The sequence below is a fragment of the Camponotus vicinus genome, unplaced genomic scaffold, assembly GCF_025532165.1.
Source record: "Camponotus vicinus isolate PSW18456_S1 unplaced genomic scaffold, iyCamVici1.0 SCAF_6, whole genome shotgun sequence".
NCBI lineage: Eukaryota > Metazoa > Arthropoda > Insecta > Hymenoptera > Formicidae > Camponotus > Camponotus vicinus.
The window spans coordinates 8110903-8136169 of record NW_028141978.1 but is presented as its reverse complement, the minus strand read 5'-3'; the positions used below and the strand labels follow the sequence as shown (position 1 = coordinate 8136169).

The 25267-nt window shown below is 31.3% G+C and overlaps 2 protein-coding genes across 6 annotated transcripts; both read left to right on the top strand.

The window, feature by feature from the left end:
- Positions 1–321: 321 nt before the first annotated feature.
- Positions 322–12427, top strand: Gls (glutaminase). Of its 3 annotated transcripts, none has more exons than XM_083101973.1 (13): positions 322–362; positions 685–766; positions 2194–2285; positions 4430–4465; positions 5095–5194; positions 5288–5427; positions 5720–6093; positions 6317–6597; positions 7006–7182; positions 7439–7599; positions 7892–8017; positions 8468–8608; positions 9133–12427. In XM_083101973.1, exons 2-13 carry the CDS (start codon positions 689–691, stop codon positions 9314–9316), a joined length of 1890 nt encoding a protein of 629 aa, XP_082958099.1. In that variant the 5' UTR covers positions 322–362; positions 685–688; the 3' UTR covers positions 9317–12427. The 3 variants fall into 3 exon arrangements, with proteins under 3 accessions (XP_082958099.1, XP_082958098.1, XP_082958100.1); XM_083101972.1 differs by having other exon boundaries at positions 322–564; XM_083101974.1 differs by lacking the exon at positions 4430–4465 and having other exon boundaries at positions 322–564.
- Positions 12428–16891: 4464 nt separating this feature from the next.
- Positions 16892–24099, top strand: LOC145972777 (uncharacterized). Of its 3 annotated transcripts, none has more exons than XM_083101696.1 (5): positions 16892–17078; positions 17721–17999; positions 18158–18775; positions 19959–21749; positions 22408–22547. In XM_083101696.1, exons 1-5 carry the CDS (start codon positions 17009–17011, stop codon positions 22482–22484), a joined length of 2835 nt encoding a protein of 944 aa, XP_082957822.1. In that variant the 5' UTR covers positions 16892–17008; the 3' UTR covers positions 22485–22547. The 3 variants fall into 3 exon arrangements, with proteins under 3 accessions (XP_082957822.1, XP_082957821.1, XP_082957823.1); XM_083101695.1 differs by having other exon boundaries at positions 16893–17078; positions 22505–24099; XM_083101697.1 differs by lacking the exon at positions 18158–18775 and having other exon boundaries at positions 16894–17078; positions 22505–24099.
- The last annotated feature ends 1168 nt before the right edge of the window (positions 24100–25267 follow it).

The following is a 25267-nucleotide window of genomic DNA, read 5'->3' as shown; positions in this document are numbered from 1 at the left end:
TTTTCATGTATTTTTTATCTTCGTAACGTATAGCATTATAAATATAAATAAGTTTGACGTATATATGACATTTACGAAATGCCAAGATTATTTTATGCAGAATTTTGCTGAAATAACGCTCAAAAATCGTTTCGGGATTCTTATTTTCGCGAGATATTCCATATGAATTATGAATCGACCCGGCGAACTCGTGACATATTGAAGATCAGCTATAGTGAATATTCTATACCATCCCTCTAATTCGTGCGCATGTCCCACCGGCCGGTTTTTTTCTACCTTCCCCGCGGGCATCCGCACAACCCTCGATGCAGTAGACGCTGATCACCGGGACGTCGAGGGTCATCTTTCGCGTTGTCATTGACGTAAGATTGCACAAGTGATAAATTCGCATTAAATGGCATTGTCAGTTGACGCAAGATCTCATTAAAGGACTCATTCAGAAATATTGTGTACGCAATATGAATTAATGTAGGTGCGAATAAATATTTCACGATTCAGAGTGTGAATTCACAGCAGTTTTGTTTAGTGCGACATCGATCAGAAAATTTGGGTCATCAGAGAGAGGTGTTTAAAGATCCTTTTTTACGATTTATTTACGACTTTCGAATTATTCGAACATTTTTTGTGTAGCAGCGTGTCGAGTAAAGTTACAAAGCGATTAAAGAGAAGATTTTGCTTTTAAAGGGTGATGATGCAGGGAACGAGAATGCTGAAGATCATGAGAATCGGAGCAAATAGGTTTAGAAGACTGCATTCTACTAGCAAGGTAAAAATATATTGCAGGAAAAGCAGAAATAAATTTGAAAGCGAATCGTTAAATGATGGATATTTGGGAAAATTGATGACAATCATACGAACACTTTTAGCAAGGAAGATATTAAATATATCAACATATTTCCAATTATATTGTGTAATAATGTGAGAAATATATCCTTCCAAAATTCAATATTAATGTTTATAAAATATAACCGATTTATTAATTAAATTAACACTTATAATAATTAAATTATATGTAATGTAAATCATTAAAAGAAAATCATTCAAAAGATCTAATCTTTTGTCTATTACAACCACGTGGGTGGTGATAATGGCCTATATCGATGACAAAAATACGTCGTACTTCATACGTTTACTTTGCGTCTGTTGTGCCAATGAGATACTTAAAATAGATTATTGCAGTTAGCAGTACGCGATACATAAATCTAATAATTATCGTGAATGATATAATTTGTATGTATATTACAATAATGTCCATTATTCATATTTTGAAAAATATATTAATACCATATAAAATATAAAATATTTTTTTTATATATAATTTAAAAAATTACATATATTTTTAAAAATATACATATTTTAAAAATAATTATACTTTTTTGTATGATTTTTATTTTATCTATTAAAATCAGTATTCATAAATATATATATGTGTAAAAAAAATTTTCTGTTTGTGCGTATATATGTGTTTTTACATATACTCAATGTTACATACACTCAATGTTATACATATTTTAATGTCATTATGAAGCAAGAAAGACTTTCCGCGATTTCTTCAAATCTTTTGTGCATTAGTGAATTTATTTCTCTCTTCGAAATTTATTCTTTTATTGATTTACCAATAATTTTATTGATTTATCAAAATTGTTAAAAAATGTTTGAATCTTATTTTTTTACAATTAAATATTTCTACAATAAAACAATAAGCTTTCTGATCGCTCAAATGATTATATAACGAGGCACGAGCAGCGTAGGAGAGTAATTTTTCATTAGTCATATTCTTCGATTGGACGGCCTTTCAATTTTCATTACGTTTATATGTGCGTATATGCAATCTCAGTGATCCGAATTAGAGTGCACGTGGCAAGCTTCCCTCTTAGAATATTAGACATTGATTCATTAAAAGATCAATACAAAGCTGCCTGGCAACCGGTCCCTTTCTATATGAACATTTCGAAAATGTTTAATTCATCTGTTGTGTAGGTTTTTTACAAAAGAAAACTGTCACAAAATCACACATATTTTAGCGTACGAATAATTACACGTATGTTTTAAGTCTAAGCTTATACGATAAAAAAATATAAACAAAATCGTACAATTTAGTTCAGATATAAATCTCTAAATTTTGCGCGATTAAAATCAGTCGTCATGTTTTCCTTTCTTAATTATTATTAGACGATATTCACGATTTTGCAGAGGCGTGTACCAGCATCCACCAGATTTGGAAATGCAAAATATCTGGACGCTGCTTTCGGAACAACAGTGGAATTAGAACATTCTCAGACACGGTAAAGAAATATATTCTTATGTATACCACATTGCTAATTTAATTCTTATAAGGAATTAAATAAAAGATATATAAGATAACATTTTTTTATCAGAGAGTAATGTGAATCTTTTTACGAATTATATTTCCGATATCAATATTCGATACGTGTAACTCGCGCAAGTATCGATTTTGCCTGCTTAATCGCCACACAAACATAATATAATATTAAAATTCACAAACATAATATAATGTTAAAATATAATTCAAACATGGACAAATGGATAACATGTTGCAAACGATATTAATATACGTATAGGATTTATTTTCTGCAAGAGAGGCATAATGATCATCGTGCAATAAATTTATCGATGCAATATAGAACCAGTGCGATCTATTGACCCATCACAATTGTTAGATCAAGCATTTTTATTGGTTCTTATTTAAGTACGTTCTCTTAGATCGTGATTTTATCTGTCGTTATACTAAAGCTGAAAGAGTTTGTGAGATCACAAAATATTGTAAGACCGAATGCTGAAATATTAAATTTTTTGTAGTGATTATATGCTCATATCTTTTTACCCGAAATTTGCAAAATCAGAACAACTGATTTTGAATTCAATAATCATTGGCACAATTAGTGATTTCTAAGATCTTTTCGGTAAGATTAATTCATTTTTAAGAATTTCTAATATCGTTATTTATTTTTACTTCGAAACAATTTAACAGTGTGTTATAAAACTTTGCTAGAATATTTATTAAATGTTAAATATTTTTATTTTACACATTAAATATTTTTATTTATTAAATGATTTAGAAGTATTTTTGTTAAAAATCAAAAAGTAAAATAGGAAAAGTAATAGAAATAAATAGAAAAATATAAATATTTTTTAAATAATATCTGTTTTTACAGTTAATTTACAGTTTATTATTTTTGCTAAATATTTTACTATATATATTTGTGTTTTTTTATTTATTATATAGTTTTAGTTAAACTGTGTATCTAAAGTCCAAACTCGTATAAATATTCTTCTTATCAACTAACTGACCTTTGTTTTATTCCTCTTTCCCCCACATGAAGCTTCTCTATTCTAGCTCTAATCGGCTCTAATACATCAAGTAATTATTTACTTATTTCTGTTTGTTACGATTGTTCGTCATCGAACGCAAATTACGTACTCTTCGCTTGCAAGATGTCATATGCACTAATCTAATACAAGTGACGATACTATTTTAAGATATATTTTGTCATCATCATGGGGGGCGGAAAAGTAAAGATGAAAAACTTATTTTCTCTTCGGGTTTATTATGATTGTTCGTCATCGCAAATTGCACATGTTCTTCGCTTGCAAGATGTCACATGCACTAATCTGACATAAATGATGACACTATTTTAAGATATATTTTGCCGTCATCGTAAGGGGTGGAAAAGTAAAGGTGGAAAACTTGTTTTCTCTCCGGATAATATATAAGAATCCCAGTAATTCTCCTCACAGCTGATAAACGTTGTCACGATCTTACAATCTCCATGACTGTAAGATATTTTCTGTTGTATGCTATACTGTATTGTGAAAATTTTCTGGATTACGCATTATATAAACTAGTGATCTCTAATTATATCTTGTGATCAAAGTGTATTTTAATATAAAATATTTCTATAAAATTGTGCGAAAAGTGAATAAATAATTTCGAATTTAATTAATCAGGCTAAATATTTTGTCATAGATCTAATAAATTTACATTAGAGAAAACACAAAAGACTAATATTATATATTAAAATTAATTCAATTTTATTTAACACAATATTTACAATTAATATAAAATTTATTCAAATTTATTTAACACAATATATACAATTAATATAATAATCTCAATTAATACTTGTGGGGATTATAAATATTATTGTGTTGATTAACGAAAGTATACCGACATGCCTTATATCGAGGCGATTAGTTGCGATTCCAAAAAGAACTTTAATCTTCAGTTGGCTAAAGTTTCGAAAGATTATGTGATCAAATCAAAAGTTGCGTGTTCGATTTGGTTAGAGAAGAAAAATGATCAGTCCAGTAGGATGTTGGCGCGCTTCCTTAGGTATAACAGCCGCATTAATAATTATTATTATTATCATTACTAATGCAAAATCGTTTATCTTGCTTCTCGTTACAGCAAATACAGTTTCATTCATGACAGCCACTATATGTAGTGAGTACTATGCACTGCATTAATGCATGGTGTGATATGAATTGCTCATTATGATTAACAGCATAGTACTTAATGCTATTATATTAATAATTTTTCATATATATTATTTATAATGTATGTCAAATATATCATTGATAATAATTATGGTGGCACATTTAACTTTTCTGTTCATTGTTTCTTGAAATTATCGAATTTATCATTTTGCTTATAACATTTGCTTCAAAAATGCATGGTGAGAATTTTATATTTATATTTGATAACATAAATAAATTTTATATTTATATTTATATTTATATTTAGTAATGGCTTGCAAATGATAAATGAGATATTAAATATTGTTTTTATGACTGTTAAATGGTAGAATAATTTATTATTTAGAATATTTAGCGAGATAATATAGTATTCATTATATATTATTATATATTCTGATTATTTCTGATTCATCATATATTATTATTATTATATTTTATTATTATCTTATTATTATTATCATATATATTATTATTTATGTTTAAAGTATATATAGAAAAATACACAATAGTTGTAGAAATATTAGATTTGTTTCTACAGCAACGACGACGTTAATGCACTATTCATCTTCTTTTAATAGTTGTATATTAATTTTACAGTACTCGAGATCAAGATCAAGCAACAAATGCTGAAGATGCTTTGTTCGACATGTTTAAAAACGAAGAGACTGGCCTCGTGTCGATGGGAAAATTTTTAGCTGTATGTACAACAAAATTGATATACATAATATTCTAATATGTTTGTAAAATAATTGAAAAAGAATAAAAATTGACATCTATATATGCATTCAAGGCTTTAAGGACAACTGGCTTGCGGAAAAGTGATCCTCGCTTGCAGGAACTTTCGGAAAATCTGAAAAAGGAACATGCAAAGGCAGGTCATGAAAATATTTCCCACGAAACGCAGAAATTAGATAGAGAACAATTTAGAAGGTGAGTTTATATGATCTCAAGTATTATAGATAATATATATTTAAAGTAAGTAAAAAATACAAGAAACATTTATATACAATTATAATATTCAAAATTTTATTTTCAAAATTTTAATATATAATTCTCTCTCTTGAATATATATATATTTTTTTTCTTAACAATTTTTTTCTTAATAATTTTTCCTTCTAAATAATTTTCAATAATTATAATTAAATATAATATATTGTTTTTTAAAGTCTAAGATTTATAAAGTTTGAAATACATTTTTAATTGCATTGCTCTCTGTTCCCAGAATTATAAACCCCAATATCATACTGATCTCGCGGGCATTCAGGCACCAATTCATAATTCCCGATTGGGCGGGTTTCACAAAACACATAGAGGATTTTTATTGGAAATGCAAGACAAACACCGAGGGCAAAGTCGCTTCCTATATACCGCAATTAGCTAGAATGAATCCGGAATACTGGGGCGTCTCTGTGTGCACTATCGATGGCCAGCGATTCAGTATCGGTGACACTTCGATTCCGTTCACTCTTCAAAGTTGTAGCAAACCTTTAACCTATGCAATAGCCTTGGACAGATTGAGTCCGGAAGTGGTACATCAATATATTGGCCAGGAGCCATCCGGTAGAAATTTCAACGAGCTGGTGCTCGATCATAATAGTGAGTATTACTTGATAGAATCTGGGATTAATTAATTGACATTGTATAATTTGATCAATTAAAATATAAAGTATAATAAAACAATTAATTAATTAATTAAAGATGTACGTTAATAAAATATAAGTATTTGCAAACATAAATGCAAAAAATAACACTTTAAAGACTAATTTTTTATGAGTTTTAATTATATGTGGTTAAATTCTGTTAATAAATATCTTTTTAGAGAAGCCACACAATCCAATGATTAATGCCGGAGCGATACTGGTTTGTTCGCTCTTGAAAACATTAGTCAAACCGGAAATGGGCCTGGCAGAAAAATTCGACTTTACAATGAATTATTTCAAAAGATTAGCCGGTGAGGAGAATCTTGGCTTTAACAACGCCGTTTTCTTATCCGAACGAGAAGCGGCCGATCGAAATTACGCTTTAGGATTTTACATGAGAGAATACAACTGTTATCCAGATAAGACGAATTTGCGCGAAATTATGGATTACTATTTCCAGGTAAATATTTGTTTTTTATATAAAATCATAAAGAAAAGATTTAAAAGTGAAATATATTAAATATACGAAATATTTCTTTGATTATTAAAAACATAGAAATCATGATTTTTTAAAATATTTTTCTCTCTGTCTCATGTTTATTTAATAGATCAAACATTGTGATCAAAATTTTTTTCAGAATAAACGCAAGTCTTTCTTTATTATTAATTTTTTATATGCTACACTTCATTATATATTTAATATGCAATACCATCACAATATTTACTTTACTTATTGTGGACAATAGAAGTAAATCTAATCTTTCATTTCGATAACGATGCAAGGATGCAGCGTTGATAATATTATCAGTCTATTTCTATCTTATAGACGAATTAATAAATTTTATTTTAATTTTATCTTTATTATAAGTGTTGCGCCATGGAAGCTAATTGCGAGACGATGGCAGTGATAGCGGCCACGCTAGCAAACGGTGGCATATGTCCTATCACTGAAGAAAAAGTCTTAAAACCGGAAAGCGTGCGTGACGTATTGAGTCTTATGCACAGCTGCGGCATGTATGATTATAGCGGACAATTCGCATTCAAAGTAAGTTCTTTTAAACAAAACTACATCCGGTATCGGATATTCTTTATATCAATGGCTGAAAGTCATTCCATAAGTTAAAAGACTTTTGTAAATATTGTATTAACAATTATATTTTTAATAATTATTATAATTTAATACAAAAATTTGTCATATTATGTTTGCTTCATATATGTAAATATTACCAATTTATTTTATAGACATATTAAGTATTCAATAGAATACATAACATTAAATTGAAGCATATAATTTATTCTAGGTTGGCATACCAGCGAAATCCGGTGTGTCGGGAAGCCTTTTGTTGGTAATTCCAAATGTTATGGGAATATGCACGTGGTCTCCACCTTTGGATCCACTTGGCAATTCTTGTCGCGGTGTACAATTCTGCGAAGAGCTCGTGAACGAATTTAACTTTCACAGGTAACGATCAGTCATAAATTAAGTTCATCTTACTAAAGAATGATATAAGAAGATGACAACAAATTAAGAAAGTATCTTAAAGCTTTAATAAAATAATGTTATGTTAGATACTTGACACAATTTTAAGCGTATCTCTAATATTTCAATTATTATGGAATATTTTTTTGAGTATTGATCTCAGCTTTATTTAGTCTACGTCATCGTAAACATTATACAAAATCGAAATCTGACTATTCTTCATCTTCTTTTTGCATCGATTATTTTAGTTTATTTATTGTGCGATTGATCGCAGATATGATAACTTGAAGCATGCAACGAACAAGAAGGATCCTAGACGGCACAAATATGAAACGAAAGGTCTCTCGATCGTTAATCTTCTGTTTAGCGCTGCCAGTGGTGATGTCACAGCGATGAGAAGGTAGCATATTCTTTTAGAACCTGTTTAATAAAAATAAACGCGCGCGGAAATGCGTGGCTGTTTGGTTCTTTTTTTCATCACACAATGCTTCTACATTCGACAGAATTTATATGCAGAAGCAAAATTTAATATGTAGAGACAATATTATATATCTTCGTATTTTTGTTAACAATATTGCTTGTGACAGAATTAAAACTTGAAAAATATTTGATTAAATCCTACCTAAAATTGTGGGAAAACATCTTGTAAGAGAAAGGTAGCTTTGAATAGAGAAACAGTTATGTGAGAAATTTATAATAGTTTATTATTTAAAACAGCAAGAAGTTTCATTGATTTTATTGTTTTATATAAATAATTATATATATGTATTATATTTATTATATATCATTCTTACGAATAGTGATAAAATGGTATTTTGATTATCACAATCGAATCTCTTTGTAATTTCAGGCATCGATTAAGTGGGATGGACATGACTCTGTCGGATTACGATGGTAGAACCGCGTTGCACTTGGCCGCCAGCGAAGGTCACCTGGATTGCGTCGAGTTTCTGATCGAGCAGTGCGGAGTCCCACACAATCCCAAGGACAGGTAAGCATCACACGATTTGCTTCAAGATCAAGTGTCATAATGATTATTTTAACGATCTTCTGTACGCTGGCATACTTACAACATACCTTCACGATTATTATGGATGATTGGTCCATTGAGATTTTGAATCATTTTGAATACTTTTTACTTTTTATTGAATAACAAAATTATACTTCTCAGTTTCTAAATATTACTGCTGCTTTTCATGAATTATTTAACACATTCGAAGTCAATATTTTGGAATTTCAATCTTTCCTGTGCGCCTACTTTTTATTATGTACGCAACTTTTTAAATATTTGACATTATCTTTCAGTTAATTTTTACAAAAATTAATTTATACATTTCTTATGTATTATATAATTTTTTATATATCTTTTTAATCTTATGCATATATTTTAATATTTTTAAATTAATGATTAGCATCTAATATAACTAAGAATTCCACGATCTTGTTTTGGCAAAGCTCTCGTTTTTTAAATCGCGAGTCTGAATTTAGAAACATATACGTACATCATATTTTTAGATGGGGCAAACAACCAGTCGACGAAGCCGAGACTTTCGGACATATGCAGATAGTAGAATATTTAAATAACTATGCTCTCGCTCATAATACTGAGCTAGAGAACAAACAGAACGAGTGTATCGATAATAACAACGATTCTTGTCCTAAAACGCAAGAAACGGCGATGCAATCGCCATTACCGTAAGTAATAAACGATGAATTTATCTGAAACTCGAGGACGGGAACAAAGGATTATGTATAGAAAATTATCGAATCGAGAAAACACATTTTTAAACGTGTAAATATATTTTTTCTTTTATTTTTTTATATTATATTCAAATAGCTATAGTATAGCAAATTTGCACGTCATTATTTGTATTAGAATTATTTGTCGCAAGCATTTTTTTATTCAATAATGTGCGAATGAATTAATATAAAATTTTTATATGAGAGTTTACATCAATTTTAAAGATACAATAACGAGGAACAATAATTTCATCTATGACTTTCAAGATTTGTTAAAGCCATGTATGATCTCATTTCATTTACACCCGAGTCTTATTGTTAAGTAGCACAGATTAACAGAAACTATGATTGATAATATGTATGCATGTGTTTTTCTTTTACTTAATTAATTTAGTGTACAAAAAATCTTAGCGATAAAGAACTCGTTTCATCTCGTTTTATTAATTCATATTTTATTTTTATCTCGTCGCATTTTATTGCCGACGTCTGTGATTTTTTTCTCTTTTGGGAATACACTTTGACATTTCATCATCCACCCTTTATATTTTAAATGTGTAAATATAATAAAAATTTCCGGTTTACATATCAAATCAATAAACAAAAAATCAAATATTGTCGGGCCTTTAAATTTGATAAAATATTCTTTGCACGATTGTTTTCTGAATAGATTACAAAATTTCTCAAATTTTACATATAATTTCGCGTACAAATTTATGTAAAACTTTTTTTGAAAAACTTCTTAATTAAGTTATTTATTAGAGAATATATAACAGGACAGGAATAAATTTTCTTGTCTCTTCATACAAGGTCTGCCTTAAAAATGAAAAAGAGGAGTTATTTTAAGAATAAATTTTCGAATCGTTCAATAATGATACATATTACACGGCAAGATAGTGAAGATACATTTAAGATCGAAAAGAACATTTGCATTTTGAAACACAAGTTGTGCGTGCCTAAAATTGAAGTTATTAGAAGAGTTCTTTTTATTCTTTTTTCACATTTTTTCATTTTCTGGAAACTAAACACACAATTTTCCACATTTAAATTTTTATTTACTTTAAATGTTGGAATATTAGTGATTTTCTTGTTAGTCAAATATTGACAATCAAGCTATCTCGATGCAGCGGCGCTTGTTATTTTTCTATTTAATCATGCAAATAATAATTTGTTCTTTTATAATGGCGCACATAACACGCGGATAACGATTCAATTGGGAAATACAGATATTATCTCGTGGAAATTCTTCGTAATAAGCGCATGTGAATCGTGCGTTAAACATATCTTTTTAAATATGTTTTAAGAGATTCTTCACAGATATAAAATACTATATATCCGTCTTAGAAATATTTCTTATTTCGGAAGAGTCTACTGCGAGAGACACTTTAAAAAATATTAATTGAAATGTTAATATATATATCACTCATTGTATATAAATTATATATATTATCTTATAAAAACAAGTTCCCTTTTTCTTTAATTGATAGGAAGAATTTATATTTAAAGATTTATATTTATATTTAAAAATATTTATTTTATATCGTCTCGATACTTTTTAATTTTTACGTCATCGACAATGAAATATTATGGGCATTGACGTAAAAGAGAACATAATGCTATTAGGATATATATTAGGATATTCTGGAATATTATTCGTTACGATATGCATAAAAATATAGATGCTGTTCTCAGTTTAAATAATTGACGTATGACGCCAATTGGAGTGTGTCTAATTACTTCTTAGTATATGAGCGATTAGTTCTTATCGACTGTTATCGATATCGTGCTGTATAAATGCATCGACAAGCTGCAAAGGCTATAAAAGTCAATTTTTCGCAATGTATTAATCAAGAGTTGCGATTACGCTAACGTAGCGATTATCTGTATATTCGGTGTATATTAGGCGACAATTTTCGAATGATAGATCGCTTTACGTAGAAGAAGATATATTTTCAAATGGACAAAAGAGATGACAATAATAGTATTATATTTAATACAATAATAATATTATGGAACAATATTATCATATCTGACAGCATCTTGATGTGGGATGTGGATGTGATTTTACCATTTTTCCGTCAATAAAACATAGAATTTATGTCATGAATGTTAAAATTCTAGTAGTTTATTTTGAGAGAGGTATGATTTTTTATATGATTTATTCGCGAAAGAATTAATGCCAGTATTAGTAGACATGGGATAAGTTTTAGCGACGAAAGAATTTTGCGTATTTTTCTATGACTTTCGAATCGATGATTATATTATATAATTTTATGTTGATTATTAATTGTGCAATAAAAAATCGATATAAAAGTCAATAGTCTCGAACTCGTTTATTAAAGAGAACGTTTTACTTATTTAAATAATTCATCTAATGTTTTTAATCGAGACCGAATTTCAATGATACGTCTATATGTACTGTTGTGTATTCTATCTATAAAATAAAATATTCGAAAGAATCATCTGGATTTATTTTATTCGTGTAATCGTTTGTATCTTTTTTTATTTAACACGCGAATTATTATTACCAAGGCATACCAGACAATTAAAATTAGGTTTCAATATTTTCTTAATCAATGTAATATTTTATTAATCAATGTCGAATGCATCAGACGATTGTAAAATATGCGGAATGCATGTATGATAATATCGTAGAGATAGCGAATGATCAAATCATTAAATAAACATTAAACAAGCTTCGTACTTTCATGACGCAATATCATGGAAAACGTAAAAATAAGAAAAAGGAAGTAACAAACAATAATATCAAAAAATGAAGACTGACTTCGACCTCGACATCATGTGCTACATCAATGATTTCATGTACCAGTCAAGCGTGTTGTATATGTGTTATAATGCAAAGTAAACGCAAAATAATTCTTACAATTTAAACAAATCACTGGAAATTTTAGTATACTTAAAATTAGTATAATAAAGTATGTTGAATGACAGGATATGTGTTGTATGGCAGTGATATCATTAATTAGCAAAATAGAATTATATTATAGCTGATATAATATTAATTATTGTTAGAATTGAATCCTGACAATATGCATTTGTTCGTAATAATTACAGGGAATTAAAAAATTATAACGATTAAATATATGTTTATCTTTTATACTTGCATTTAGTATGTATTATTGAATCATTTTTAAACATATCAGAGAAAAAAGACAATTAATTATAATAGAAAAATTAACTTAATCAATTGGTAAATTTAATAATAAATTCAATATTTAATTCAATAATAAAAATTAAGTTATATATAAATAATTAAATTTATACAATAATAAAGAACTTTAGCAAATATTATAATTTATAATAGTATAAAAAATGTAAATATAAATTTTCATTGTAATATATCTGATCAGAAAATATTACAATACATTTTAAATAATAGTAATAAATGTAATGTAAAGTGCTACGTGAATACAAGAAAAACTCCAGTAACAATGCAGTTTTAAATAATAGATGATTAATAATCCTTCGCTACCCACGGTGTGTATATACACGGATTACGTCATTGTCCGTCATATGTAAGTATAGTAAAGACTACATTGCTGATACCACAGTTAAAGCATGTAAGTCCAACAGTTGGGTTTTCCTGGCCGGCACCAAATTTTGTCTGATTAAATACTGCGGAAGGTGAGTCATTAGCAACGCTCGTGTAGGTTTCCCGTGGGTTTTGCATTTGCATTCATCATACAATCCTATTCCGTAATATCGACATTCTATCTTGATCCGTCAAACTCGATTCGATCTTGATTCATTCGCGGATAAATTATTTCCTTTGTGTCACGTATCTTAACATCAAGGTATTATTTGAGAAAAGTGAAGCTTGAAAATAAATTTGTTAAAAGTTTTTCGATTCCATTATCTAATTTTTAAGATTTCGAAAATTATCACTGAATCTCTATTAAAATTATTATCGTAATCTATATAAAACATTTATTATTAAATAAGTTAATTTTTTATAAAATTGTATCTGTAGATAAATTACGATAGGTAAAATATGAAAACTTGTAGATAAGATTTGAATTTTTATCAATATTTATCTTTTACAAGAATTTATATTCGATAAATCTGGAATTGAAAAAAAAATTGTATTATTATAGAAATTAATTCTTCAAAATTTCATATTTTTAGTAAATTCTAATAAATTTTTCATCAATATGATATGTAAATATAATATTTGATGTTTGATATAGACATGTTTTCTTGGATAGTAATATCAATAGGGGTCAAAAAGAGTTTTGAAATAAAAAAATTATTCGTTTACGAGATTAATTTGCTTTGACTACGTCATGAGGATTTCCCGATTGATGCGCAAGGAATCCCTCATGAACCAATCGACAAAACAATCGTACAACTTGAATTAATGATTAGAAAATCGTTAGCTGATGTGTGATAAACTTGATCAAGAGTTCAGTAATTCGTTTGCGCTCATTATCCGTTTTTATGACGCACAAGCGGAAATAACGAACTACGCGAAACAGAGATCGGACATCGTCGATATACGAATATCTGTGTATGTTTAGGTTTAATGACAAGGTCAACTGTATTATCGTCGAAGATAATCGTTTATTTTCCAGACATTCGCGTACATATACTTGGAACGCGAAATCAAACTCGGTTTCTCGAGCGTTCAGTTACTTCTAAATAATTACTCGGAATTTTCGATCAGGGAATTTGCGTATCTAAAAGAAATCTGAAATTAATTATTATAAAATTCCTATAATAATTGATGACTAATTTAGTACGTTAAAAAAAGCTTTTTTAGTAAAAATATTATAATTCGTTTGCGTCCTGTTTATTTTTTCTGTCAATTAAACTTATCAAAATTTTTATTATAGATAATATATTATACATAATTATTATTATACATAACAAGTATATATTATAAATATGAGTATAAATATATACGTATCCAAAGAATCTATGATTAAATACGAGTAAATATACTAGAACTGTAACCGAATGTAATGATTATCGATGTTTTGAATAATTTTATGATTTTTGAATGTTACCAGATTTCTACAGGTAGTTCTGTGTGTGTGTATGTGTGTTAATTTTCATCGATAGTTAGATAGAGACCAGTCATTGAACCTGACCTTGAAGAACCGGAACGAAACAGGTTTCGCTTGAGGATAGAACTTAGAAAATAGCTTCGTTTTCAGTTAAATTGTTAGTGTTAGTTAGTTAATGCTTGATTAATGACTAAATATCATTAATTCATCATAACAAAGCTGTTGACTGAATATAAAAGATATCATAATAAGAATTTTGTAATCATCGATAAAATGTCTTCCATATAGCTTTCAAAATTTCTTAGAATAAGTCATTATGAAAAATTATAGCATATCTAATGCTAAGTTAGTGTTAGTTTAACGGTAATCTAATACTAGTTGTATGTTAGAGAAAAGAATAATCAAAATGCAATCATAATAACATAGAGTTCTAATATATTTTAGCTTTTTTTAAATTCTAATTTAATTTAGATAAATTTTAATCAAACGTTTTAATTATGTAGAAGTTAATGACGTAATAATTCTGAGAGCTTGAATAGAAATTATTCTTCTTAGCGATATTTTTTGTACCTTGAATCTTTCCTTGACCCAATATAAATCCTCATCGCCAATCATCAAGACTCACAGCAAAAAAGAAAGAATATTTCGAGAACTGCTGGTTTAACTTTTGTTTCTCTCGTTTGTTCGTTACTTTCATGTGTTCATTGGGGTTTTCCCCATGAATACTGATTGATTTTTTATATGCTTATGTTTCTCGTATAATTAATCTTATAAAATTTATTAAGCATAATTTTTTTACGCGCATTTAAGGAGTAATATTATATTAAAAAAGACACTCTTTACTAAGTATAATAATTTTTAAAATGTACGCGTGTAGAAGAATGACGCTTATGTGAATATCGTGTGTATCGTCGATTGGCTGTGGTCATTTATGCTAATTTTATGAAAAAGAAAAAAAATTTTTCGCGTGGTGTTTTGTGATTACATGTTCGTATTGTTTATGAATCAAATAATTTATGTAATTCAAGTAATTCATGTGTTGCAATCTCAAAAAATACTTGGTAGAAAAATTAAATAAACAATTTGATGGCAAGAACCATCTAATTTAAAAAATAAATACAATATATTTGAAACACTTCTAAATTAAAAATATTTACTATATACAAATAAATTGTGGCATGGAGTGAGAACATATTATATTAGAATGGTTTTCATTAACTTTTCTTATATAATTAAGATACAGTTATCATTTCTATTATATTTTTATATTTCAGTTATCAAGTTTTAAAATAATACATAGAAAACTTAGTTATTTTTTCCACATAATTTCAAATATAAAATAAAATTTGTAATAAGATCTTTAATCATATCTGTCTACAATTAATTATTACCGATATAAAAAGGAGACAGAATTCAGTGAAATTCATATACATACATATGGGATTTGTCATGTTGACTGCTTAAATTGCAAATGATATTGCTACGTTGCTAAGGCTATTTGGAAATCAATATTTTTCTTGCATTAAATTTATTGTGCTTATGCAAGAACTGAGAATATTAATAATATTTTCCTGGTTAATGCAAATTTCTATGGAATAAAAGTTATTTTTTATGTAAAATATACACGAATCCGGTCAAGTCTAGATATATAGACTCTTTATTTTGTGATAAATTCATTGCATAATACAATATGTATGTTATTGTTCGTACAACAATGAAAATGCCAATAATCGTAATCATCTAAGCGTGCTAATAATATTATAATAATTATTATATTTTAATAACATAAGAAATGTTATTCGCAAATATTTTTTAAATGAAAACTATTTTAGATAATTCCGAAAAAATTGAAAAATAAAATAATCGTTATTTAATTTGTTTACATTTACTTAAGAACAAAGAAATACTGATAACTCTCTTAATTATTACATCTATACTTCTACATCTTTTTTTTCCTCTTTTATATTTCTTGAAAAAATTTTTTTTATTTACAGCTTCTTTCTAATTGAAATAATTTATAAAAATATATTACTTTTTGTTGGGTTGTTTCCAACAAAAAGTTCCCATAAATTACGTAGAGAAATCCCGTATGAATAACGATATAAAATGATTACTTATACCAATCATTTTCCAATAGAATGGCAAGGAATATCCCAAGATTCGAAAATGTGTAAACGCTTCGTCGAAATATAAGCGGACCTTGATAGACGATTCCGTGCGCGACATTCGAGCGGCAAAACTCTTGTCATACGACCAGCTTTTCTCGTTCTGAAAATCGTTGGTGTCATAATTATTTAATGTCAATTATTTTATTAGAATTTTTAACGCAAAAATATGCTGCTTCCAAAATACAATGCTTTTCGGGATTGGCATTAATCTCACAAAATAATAATTTTAAAATATCCTGAACGGAAACGTAGAGGCGGCGAACGCGATGGGAGAGAAAGAGGATCAATTATTGTCCGACGTAAAATCCACGCGTGTATCGTATATAAGATGTTGTCTTGGTGAGAGAGCTTCAGTCGTTCTTGACTCTCCGACCATCGAGATATCGGCGAAACGGTCAAAACAAAAAGAAATATTGTGCGGGCTAGACAAATAATCGATTTATTGCGAAAGTGAGAATCATGAGATTGCTCAAGTGTTTGGTGCCCGTGGTGGTGCTGCTATTGATTAAGAATTCCTCTGCAAGACCTGGTGAGTTTTTGATTAAAAAGTAATCCCTTTTCCTTCAGTTTTAAACTGAACGAATTTGAGCATTCGATTATTGCCAGGCTTCTCTCTTTTCAAATATTTGTACAATAATAATTAACTTAATATTGGTCTGGAACTCATCGTGTTGTATCAAAATAGTTTTTGCTCGGACTTTTATAGGTCGAGTTAACCGTCGGTTTTTTTCGTAAAATTATTTTCGTTAAATATTTCTAAGCTTTTTTATTTAACACATTTATCGAAAAATTTATAAATAAAAGGAATTATAGATCAACTTGAAATAATTTCTATATCGCATTGTCGTTCTTTATGTTGGAAAATCTTATAATATTTTGTTTGTTCGTTCGAAGGCACAATGATAATTTAACATTGGTTTGAGACCATCGTATCATATCAAAATAGTTTTTGCCAACTTTTAAAAGTCGAATTAACCGTCGGTTCCTTCGTTTTCTTTCTTCTAAATATAAATATTTTGAAGCTCTTTTTTTATTAGACAATACATTTATCGAAGAGTTTATAAATAAGGAGAATTATGAAGAGCAACTTGAGACAATTTCTATATCGCATTATCGTTCTTATACTTCTTATATTCGAAAATCTTATAATTTTTTGTTTGTTCGTGCAAAGGTGTACTACGCGATTTGATTGGCGGCAATGTCGGTTTGTTGGACCCATTGGGAATTTTCAAACCTAAGGGGGGTGCAAATAGCCAGGCTAACTCTCAGTCAGTAGGAGGAGGTTTCAATATCGGACCGGTCGGAGTCGGAGGTGGATATTCCTCGTCGTCAGCCTCGGCATCGGCGAACGGTGGTTCGGCTTCAGCGAAAGCGGATGCTCAAGCTCAAGGATACGGAGGATACGGCGGTTCCAACGCGCAGGCGTCCGCTAACGCTAACGCTAATTCAGGTAGGTTTCACATATCGTCATAATAACTATTACATAATAATTATTTTATTTTTTAAAATATTTCTTTATCATGTTTCTTTTCCAGATATTTAAATTTTTATCTTTATCATTATCGTTTTGTCGTTAATACGTTAATAAGCGATACACTTTTAATGTAGGTAATTATGGAGGTTCTTCAAGAACCCCGGGAAGTTATGGTGATAGTGGCGGTTATTACCGTCCCAGCGTCAGTCAGGCTCCCATTCAAACCAATCAACCGTATTACGGAAGTTACGGTGGCTCTCAGTCTAACGCTAATGCTAACGCTAATGCGAATACCAACGCTATCGCCAACGGTGGCAGTGGCGGAGCTTTACCGGGCAGCTCTTATTATCCAATACCTTCTGGACCTAAGGTCAACGGCAACGCTAACACCAATGCTTACGCAAATGCGGCTGCGAACGCCGCGGGCAGCGGTGGCATAAACGTAGTCCCGGGCAAATATCCTGGTGGAGGAATAGACCAAATAGAAGTCATTCCGGTAAATACGTTACCGATTTCTCAACCGGTCCATCCAACGCCTCAACAGCCGTTCTACCGACCAATTCCTCAAGGAATTGGTAAAGAAACTGTTATTCCGGTTGTTATTACCGAGAATTACTCACCACCAGTGCAGTATCCGCAGTATCATAATCCACATCCTCATCATTATCACCATCGTCGGCCGCATTACGGGGGTAAACCAAAGCAACAGCCCGTCCAGATTATCGTCATCGAGGAACCAGCGACTAGCCAAGGTGACACTTCATAATCGAAAGTTATCACGTGATCATCGACTCGTTGAGATTATGCACTAATCGGTGGCAGCACCGCAAATTTTCTGCATTCTCTTTATATAATTCTTCCTGAAGAGGCTCATAATTACATCTAATTGACTCGACGTTGATCTTTCTGCACATATATTTATTTGTTGTTCTTTTTGCACATATACCTTATACATGTGCAAACGATGCTGGATGACAATTGAGACTTTGGATCGCAATGGAACAGAATTTCCGAATGCTCTATTCCTCTCCACAGCTTTTTATGTGATTAACATGTTTCATCGTTCTATTTTTCTTTTCATTGCACAAGTTTTGCATCAAAAATTCGCACTCAAGGATATGTATATCTGTAGATATCTTTTGCATTTTATACATCTAATCGAAGATTGTGAAAACCTTCCTTCATAAGTAAAAATTTTTAACAGCACATTGTTTACGACGACGATAAATAAGGATCTGCTTAATAATGTATTTTCAGTACTTTTTTTTATATTGTAACTCGCATCTCTGAATAAAAAAGATGCTTACGAAGAATCTGACATTGTACGTGACTGAGACTGAGAGCATAAATTTCGTGACTTTCGTGCTAATTTAATTTTCATATATTTATGTTTTAATATATCTTTATATAAAATTAATATAATATTATGTGTGTGTATGTGTGCATACATCGTACAGTGGGTTAAACTGAGTAGAAGATTCGGTTTTGCGATTTTCGTAATTATGAGAAATTAATTAAAAAAGATCGGCAGCAGAAGAAGCACGCAGCAGAAAGAGATAGCTATTACATTTTTATTAAGTGCACGACAAAGCGTTGAAGAGAGCATTCTACAAATAACAATAACTACATAAATTGTAAATAACGCTGAATCCTCGTGTTTTAAAGACTGCGAGCTGTTTCTTTCTTGCGCGTTAATATTTGCGCGAATTAGTCGATTTTTTAATTAATTTCTCATTAATCATTGAAGATCGAAAAATGATATGGAACTTTTCTACTCGATTTAATCCGTCCTACCTGTACACGACGGTTAGGGCGATTATTATACACACATTCTGTGTATATATAAAATATTATATATAATTATATAATGATATCAATTATATATAATTATAATGTAGAAAAAAAATTGAAATCATTATTTTTTTCTTATTTTAGCTAATGGTTACGGAAATGGTGGTACCCAAGGAACGTATCCAGCACAACAAGGCTCTTATGGTGGCCACGGTGGTAATCCCTTCTTATCAGGCGGCGCGGGAAATGCCAATGCCAACGCTAATGCTCATGCTAACGCTAACGCCAATACTCAAGCAGGTACAGGCGGAAGCGGCGGTATCCTAGGAGGATATCAACAAGGTAGCAATTACCCAGAAGTTCCATCAACTCCAATTGGCGGAAACAATCCATTTTTAAGCAGTGGACAATCCGGCGCCACTGCTAACGCTCAGGCCAATGCAAATGCTGGAGCCGGCTCTACCGGACATCAACCGGTAGGTGCGAATAATCCATTCCTCAATGGCGGCGTGTCCCATGGGACCAACACGGGAGGAGCAGGAGGCGATATTGTTTTGGGCGAGAAGCCCAAAGGCATTCCTACAACGTATCCCGGACAATTCTCTGGATCTTCGGGCTCGCTCGGTTCAGCAGGAGCTAACGCTGGCGCTAATGCCAATGCCGGTACTGGAGGAGGAGAACTCGGTGGACCGATCAAAGGCAGTCCAATATTAGGCGGATATGGCGGTGGATCTTCCGGATCAACTATTCTTGGTGGTTACGGAGGTCAAGGATCAAGTAGTCCGAGCTATGGTGGAGGACAAGCTGGAGGTTTATCCAATTCCAATGCTAACGCCAATGCTGGAGCCGCTAGCGGAAGTGGCGGAACTGTCCTCGGAGGATCCGGCGGTCATGGAATTGTTCTCGGAGGATCTGGAGGTCACGGAGGTTATGATAACCAAGGCAGCGGTGGATATGGACAGGGCAGCACTTCTGGATTAAACCTTGGAGGATACGGCAGTGGTTCTTCTGGTGCTAATGCCAATGCCAATGCTAATGCTGGCGCTACTGGTGGAAGTAACGGAATTATTCTCGGAGGAACTGGAGGTCACGGAGGATATGATAACCAAGGCAGCAGTGGATACGGACAAGGCGGCTCTTCTGGATTGAATCTTGGGGGATATGGTAGTGGTTCTTCTGGTGCGAATGCCGATGCTAATGCCGCTGGCGGAAGTAACGGAATTGTTCTCGGAGGATCTGGTGGCCACGGAACTGTCCTCGGAGGATCCGGTGGTCACGGAGGATCCAGCGGTCATGGAATTGTTCTTGGAGGATCTGGAAGTCACGGAGGCTATGATAACCAAGGCAGCAGTGGATATGGACAAGGCGACTCTTCTGGATTAAACCTTGGAGGATATGGCAGTGGTTCTTCTGGGGCCAATGCTAATGCTAATGCTAATACAGGAACCGCTGGCGGAAGTAACGGAATAGTTCTCGGAGGATCCGGCGGTCACGGAGGATCCAGTGGTAATGGAATTGTTCTCGGAGGATCTGGAGGTCACGGAGGTTATGATAACCAAGGCAGCGGTGGATATGGACAAGGCGGCTCTTCTGGATTAAACCTTGGAGGATACGGCAGTGGTTCTTCTGGGGCCAATGCTAATGCCAATGCTAATGCAGGAACCGCTGGTGGAAGTAACGGAATTGTTCTCGGAGGATCTGGAGGTCACGGAGGATTTGGCAGCCAAGGCAGCGGTGGATATGGACAAGACGGCTCTTCTGGGTCGAACCTCGGTGGATATGGCGGAGGTTCTTCTAACGCTAATGCTAATGCTAATGCCAACGCTGGAAGTTCAAATAATGTCCTTGGTGGATACGGAAGTGGCGTTAAGGGATCAGGCTCTGGACACGGAGGATTCGGTGGTCAAGGTGGATTTGGCGGATCAGCCGGAGGAGGTACACATTTTACATATAAATCTGTATTTCGTGTTGCACAATCCGCCATGACAAGGTCATTTTCAAACTTTATGTATCAAATTAAACCTTTGATAGTTAAAGATACAAGCGTGTAATTTTTGAAATTGCCAGCTAAATGGTCATTATTTTATTAGAATTAGACGCGACTTTTTTAAGTAGTTATTACGTTATGTAACACCTTGTTGACATTGTCAGTCACATAACACCTTATTATATGTAAATATTCATCATTCAAATAACCATCGATCAAACAATGCGCCTCCTTTTAAAATTTCCAATGCATAATTTATCTCGCGTATTATACAAGAGATGAAAAATTATCTTAAGCTATGTATTATTATCGATTAACGATTGAGCTCTCGGAAACCAGTCGTTCAACGTCACCACAAAATCAGCCTTCAAGTTGCACGTTGTCGGATTATCACAGATATCACGTCATCGCGTGCGTTTCCAGCAACTTCGACGACATTCGTCGATTATGCATGACCTTAAACATTATGATACAACGACCATTGGATGTGAAAAGATTCACTTCGACACTCCGATGTAGCATCAGAAGCTTTTTTAACCATCTGTATTTGTGTTTTCATGTCAATCATCATTCGTAATAGAACTTCTCGTGTTCACTTTTCCACAGGCCTAAGTCCGGAGGCTGAGGCGTCAGCGTTGTCCATGACGAAGGCTGTGGCATCCGGATTGATCGTAATTAAATGATTCGCTATTCCATCCCGCAGGCTCAAACGCCAACGCTCAGGCGTCTTCTAACGCGATCGCATCCGGCGGTGGCTCGTCCAAAGCCACCTCCGACGCTGTGTCCAACGCGCATACCAACGGCGGATTGGCATCAGCGAACAGCTCCAGCAAATCATCGGCCCTTACGAGTGGATCGGGATCTGCGAACGCCAATGCACAAGCGTCCAGCAATGCATCTTCTGGGACTTATGGTGAAATAGGATCAAAGAGTTCAGCATCAAGCCAAGCGTCAGCCTCGGCCGACACCAGGGACATGTTGATATTCAACTAAACATTGTGATACAACGAAATACAGACGAGGGGATACTCGAATCTCCTTAACTGCAAGAACGATATAATACTCGTTATCCATGTTTTGATACTCCGCAAATAAACATATGCGAATATGACGCAGTTATTGCCTAGTTTTATGACGAAGATTGTTATTAGAAAGATGTATATCATAACATTATCTAATATAATACGTTCAAATTTATAATTGTAAATTTGTATGCATTTGTACGCATTTGTTTTTTAAGACTCATAATCATCAATTGGCGCTGTTCTCGAAATTGGAATTAGATCGATTTTGAGAACAGATATTTTTATTTGTATACATTATTTAGCATTTATTAGATATTGTGTAAGAATAAGTAAACGATCGACATGATTTTAATATTTCTAGTACGATTTAGAGCCCTTAAAAGATCTTATAATTTAATACTTGTATTTATATTCGTCCCGTGAAATGCGTCAGAGATAGATTGAATATTGTTTTGCTCAATATGACGAAGTATTTAACTTAATTAAAAATTAAAATTGCGATGTTAGAATTTAAGATAAAGACAATCCTTTGGATACAAATAGAAAGAAATAATCTACAGACGAAACTGTTTAAATTAAATAGTTAATTGATGATGACGTATCTGTCTCAGACCAAATCACTTAAAGCCCTTAAGGCTTTATGTACTCTTTTGTATAACTTAATACTCTTTTGTTACTTATAAGTGTACTTAAATTATATAGCTGCTTGTAAATCGTCTCCTTTTAATTTCGAATCTGTGATTTATATGAAACATGCCAAAATACTGAAATAGTAATGGCTAGTGCTATTTGCTCAGCGGGTCTTCTTAACATTATGTTTTTTTTTCATTGTTTTGAGATACATGATCTTTCTAAATTACAATTTCTACATTAAAGACTCTTTATATCTGCCGTATAATATTTCCATTTTTTCCGTGATTCTTCCGCAAACTTTATATAATACAGAAAATTGATGAGTCTTAATAATAGATTCTCTGTTTTATCTTTAACACTATTTTTTGGGATAATCTAGCATTCTTGCGTTTATAGCTTATTCACATTTCACACTGAGCTCGAGCTTCATTTTTCTTTTAAATTTTATTCTTCAATTTGAGTAACAGTTTAATATTATTTTCTCGGCAGTTCCTTTTATTATTATTCTCTTTTTCCACATTCAGCTTCAGTTTTATAAGCATCATTATTATCCATTATGAGTTTTGCGCCGAAGGATCTTTGTATCTGCAAATGCTGAAATATAATAATTATAAGAATAAAAGAAAAAATATATAATGTACTTAAATGTTGTTTGTGAAGTTCAAATCCTGGTTTTGAAATAATTATTGTTTTATTTTTTATTCTTTGCTTTATGTAATAAGTTGGTATAAAAAAATTCGTATAGATTATTACTTGAAATCTCGAGGAATACGTTATAAACAACAATTATATAATTCATACAGAATAATTTCTAAATACATATAAAATCTTTTTTCGTGAGATAAAAAAATTAAATATGTTTGCATCTTGGTAAATTTTTTTCGAAATTGTAGATTAACAATATATTATATTCTGTGTTCTGTATCGTATAATTTTATTAATAATTTATCCAGAAACATTAATTTTTCAAATTTTTGTTATTTTTCATTTTTCGATTTTGTTTTATGAGAAAGACGTAATGTAACAATTTTTTAATTCTATAATGATGTTAAAAATTGAAGTAGATTTCTTCTCAATATTTCATAATGTTTAGTTAATATTATAAAGACATAATTTTTATTTTAAACTTTAATTCTTTGCTTTAGTAGCCAAAGATTCCTCGATATTTTTTTCAACTTAGCATAGGATAAATTATTTGTGACTTGGAATATTTTTCTGTTGTGTGACAAAAACTACGCATTTACATATATCGGCATATGACAGGCAGAGTAGTGATAATATATTATACCATATCGTATAATTTAAATCAGTCTTTGTTATGTTGCTTAAATGTTTGTATAAATTTTTCTTATAAAGCAAACCTACATCCAAACAGTATAACAAATTTGTAACTATAAGAAATAAAAAGAGACCATAATTTTTGTCTGCTATTAAGAATGTATTATACATGTTGATAAAAAAATTAGAATGTAAAAATTAATTTTATAGGCCTAACAAGTAACAATGCTATTGACAACCTTTCTTTTTATCTTTAATCTCACGATAGCAAGTGTCTCTTGGAAACAACGGGGATAAGAACTCGTCGGACTTGTTTTGCACATGGGTATAAACGACGAAAATGGAAGAGAGAATGTGCAAAAATATGGGAGAAAAAAATAGAGAAAAATGAAAAGAGAAAGAAAGATGTTCAAGAATTCTGATTCAAGATGTCTGTTTGTCCGATTCCGCCAATTCTTAAAGCTTAAGAGATTCTTGCAATTAATATGTAATTATTGGTAATTGGCTTTACATACCGCATGTGTGTACAT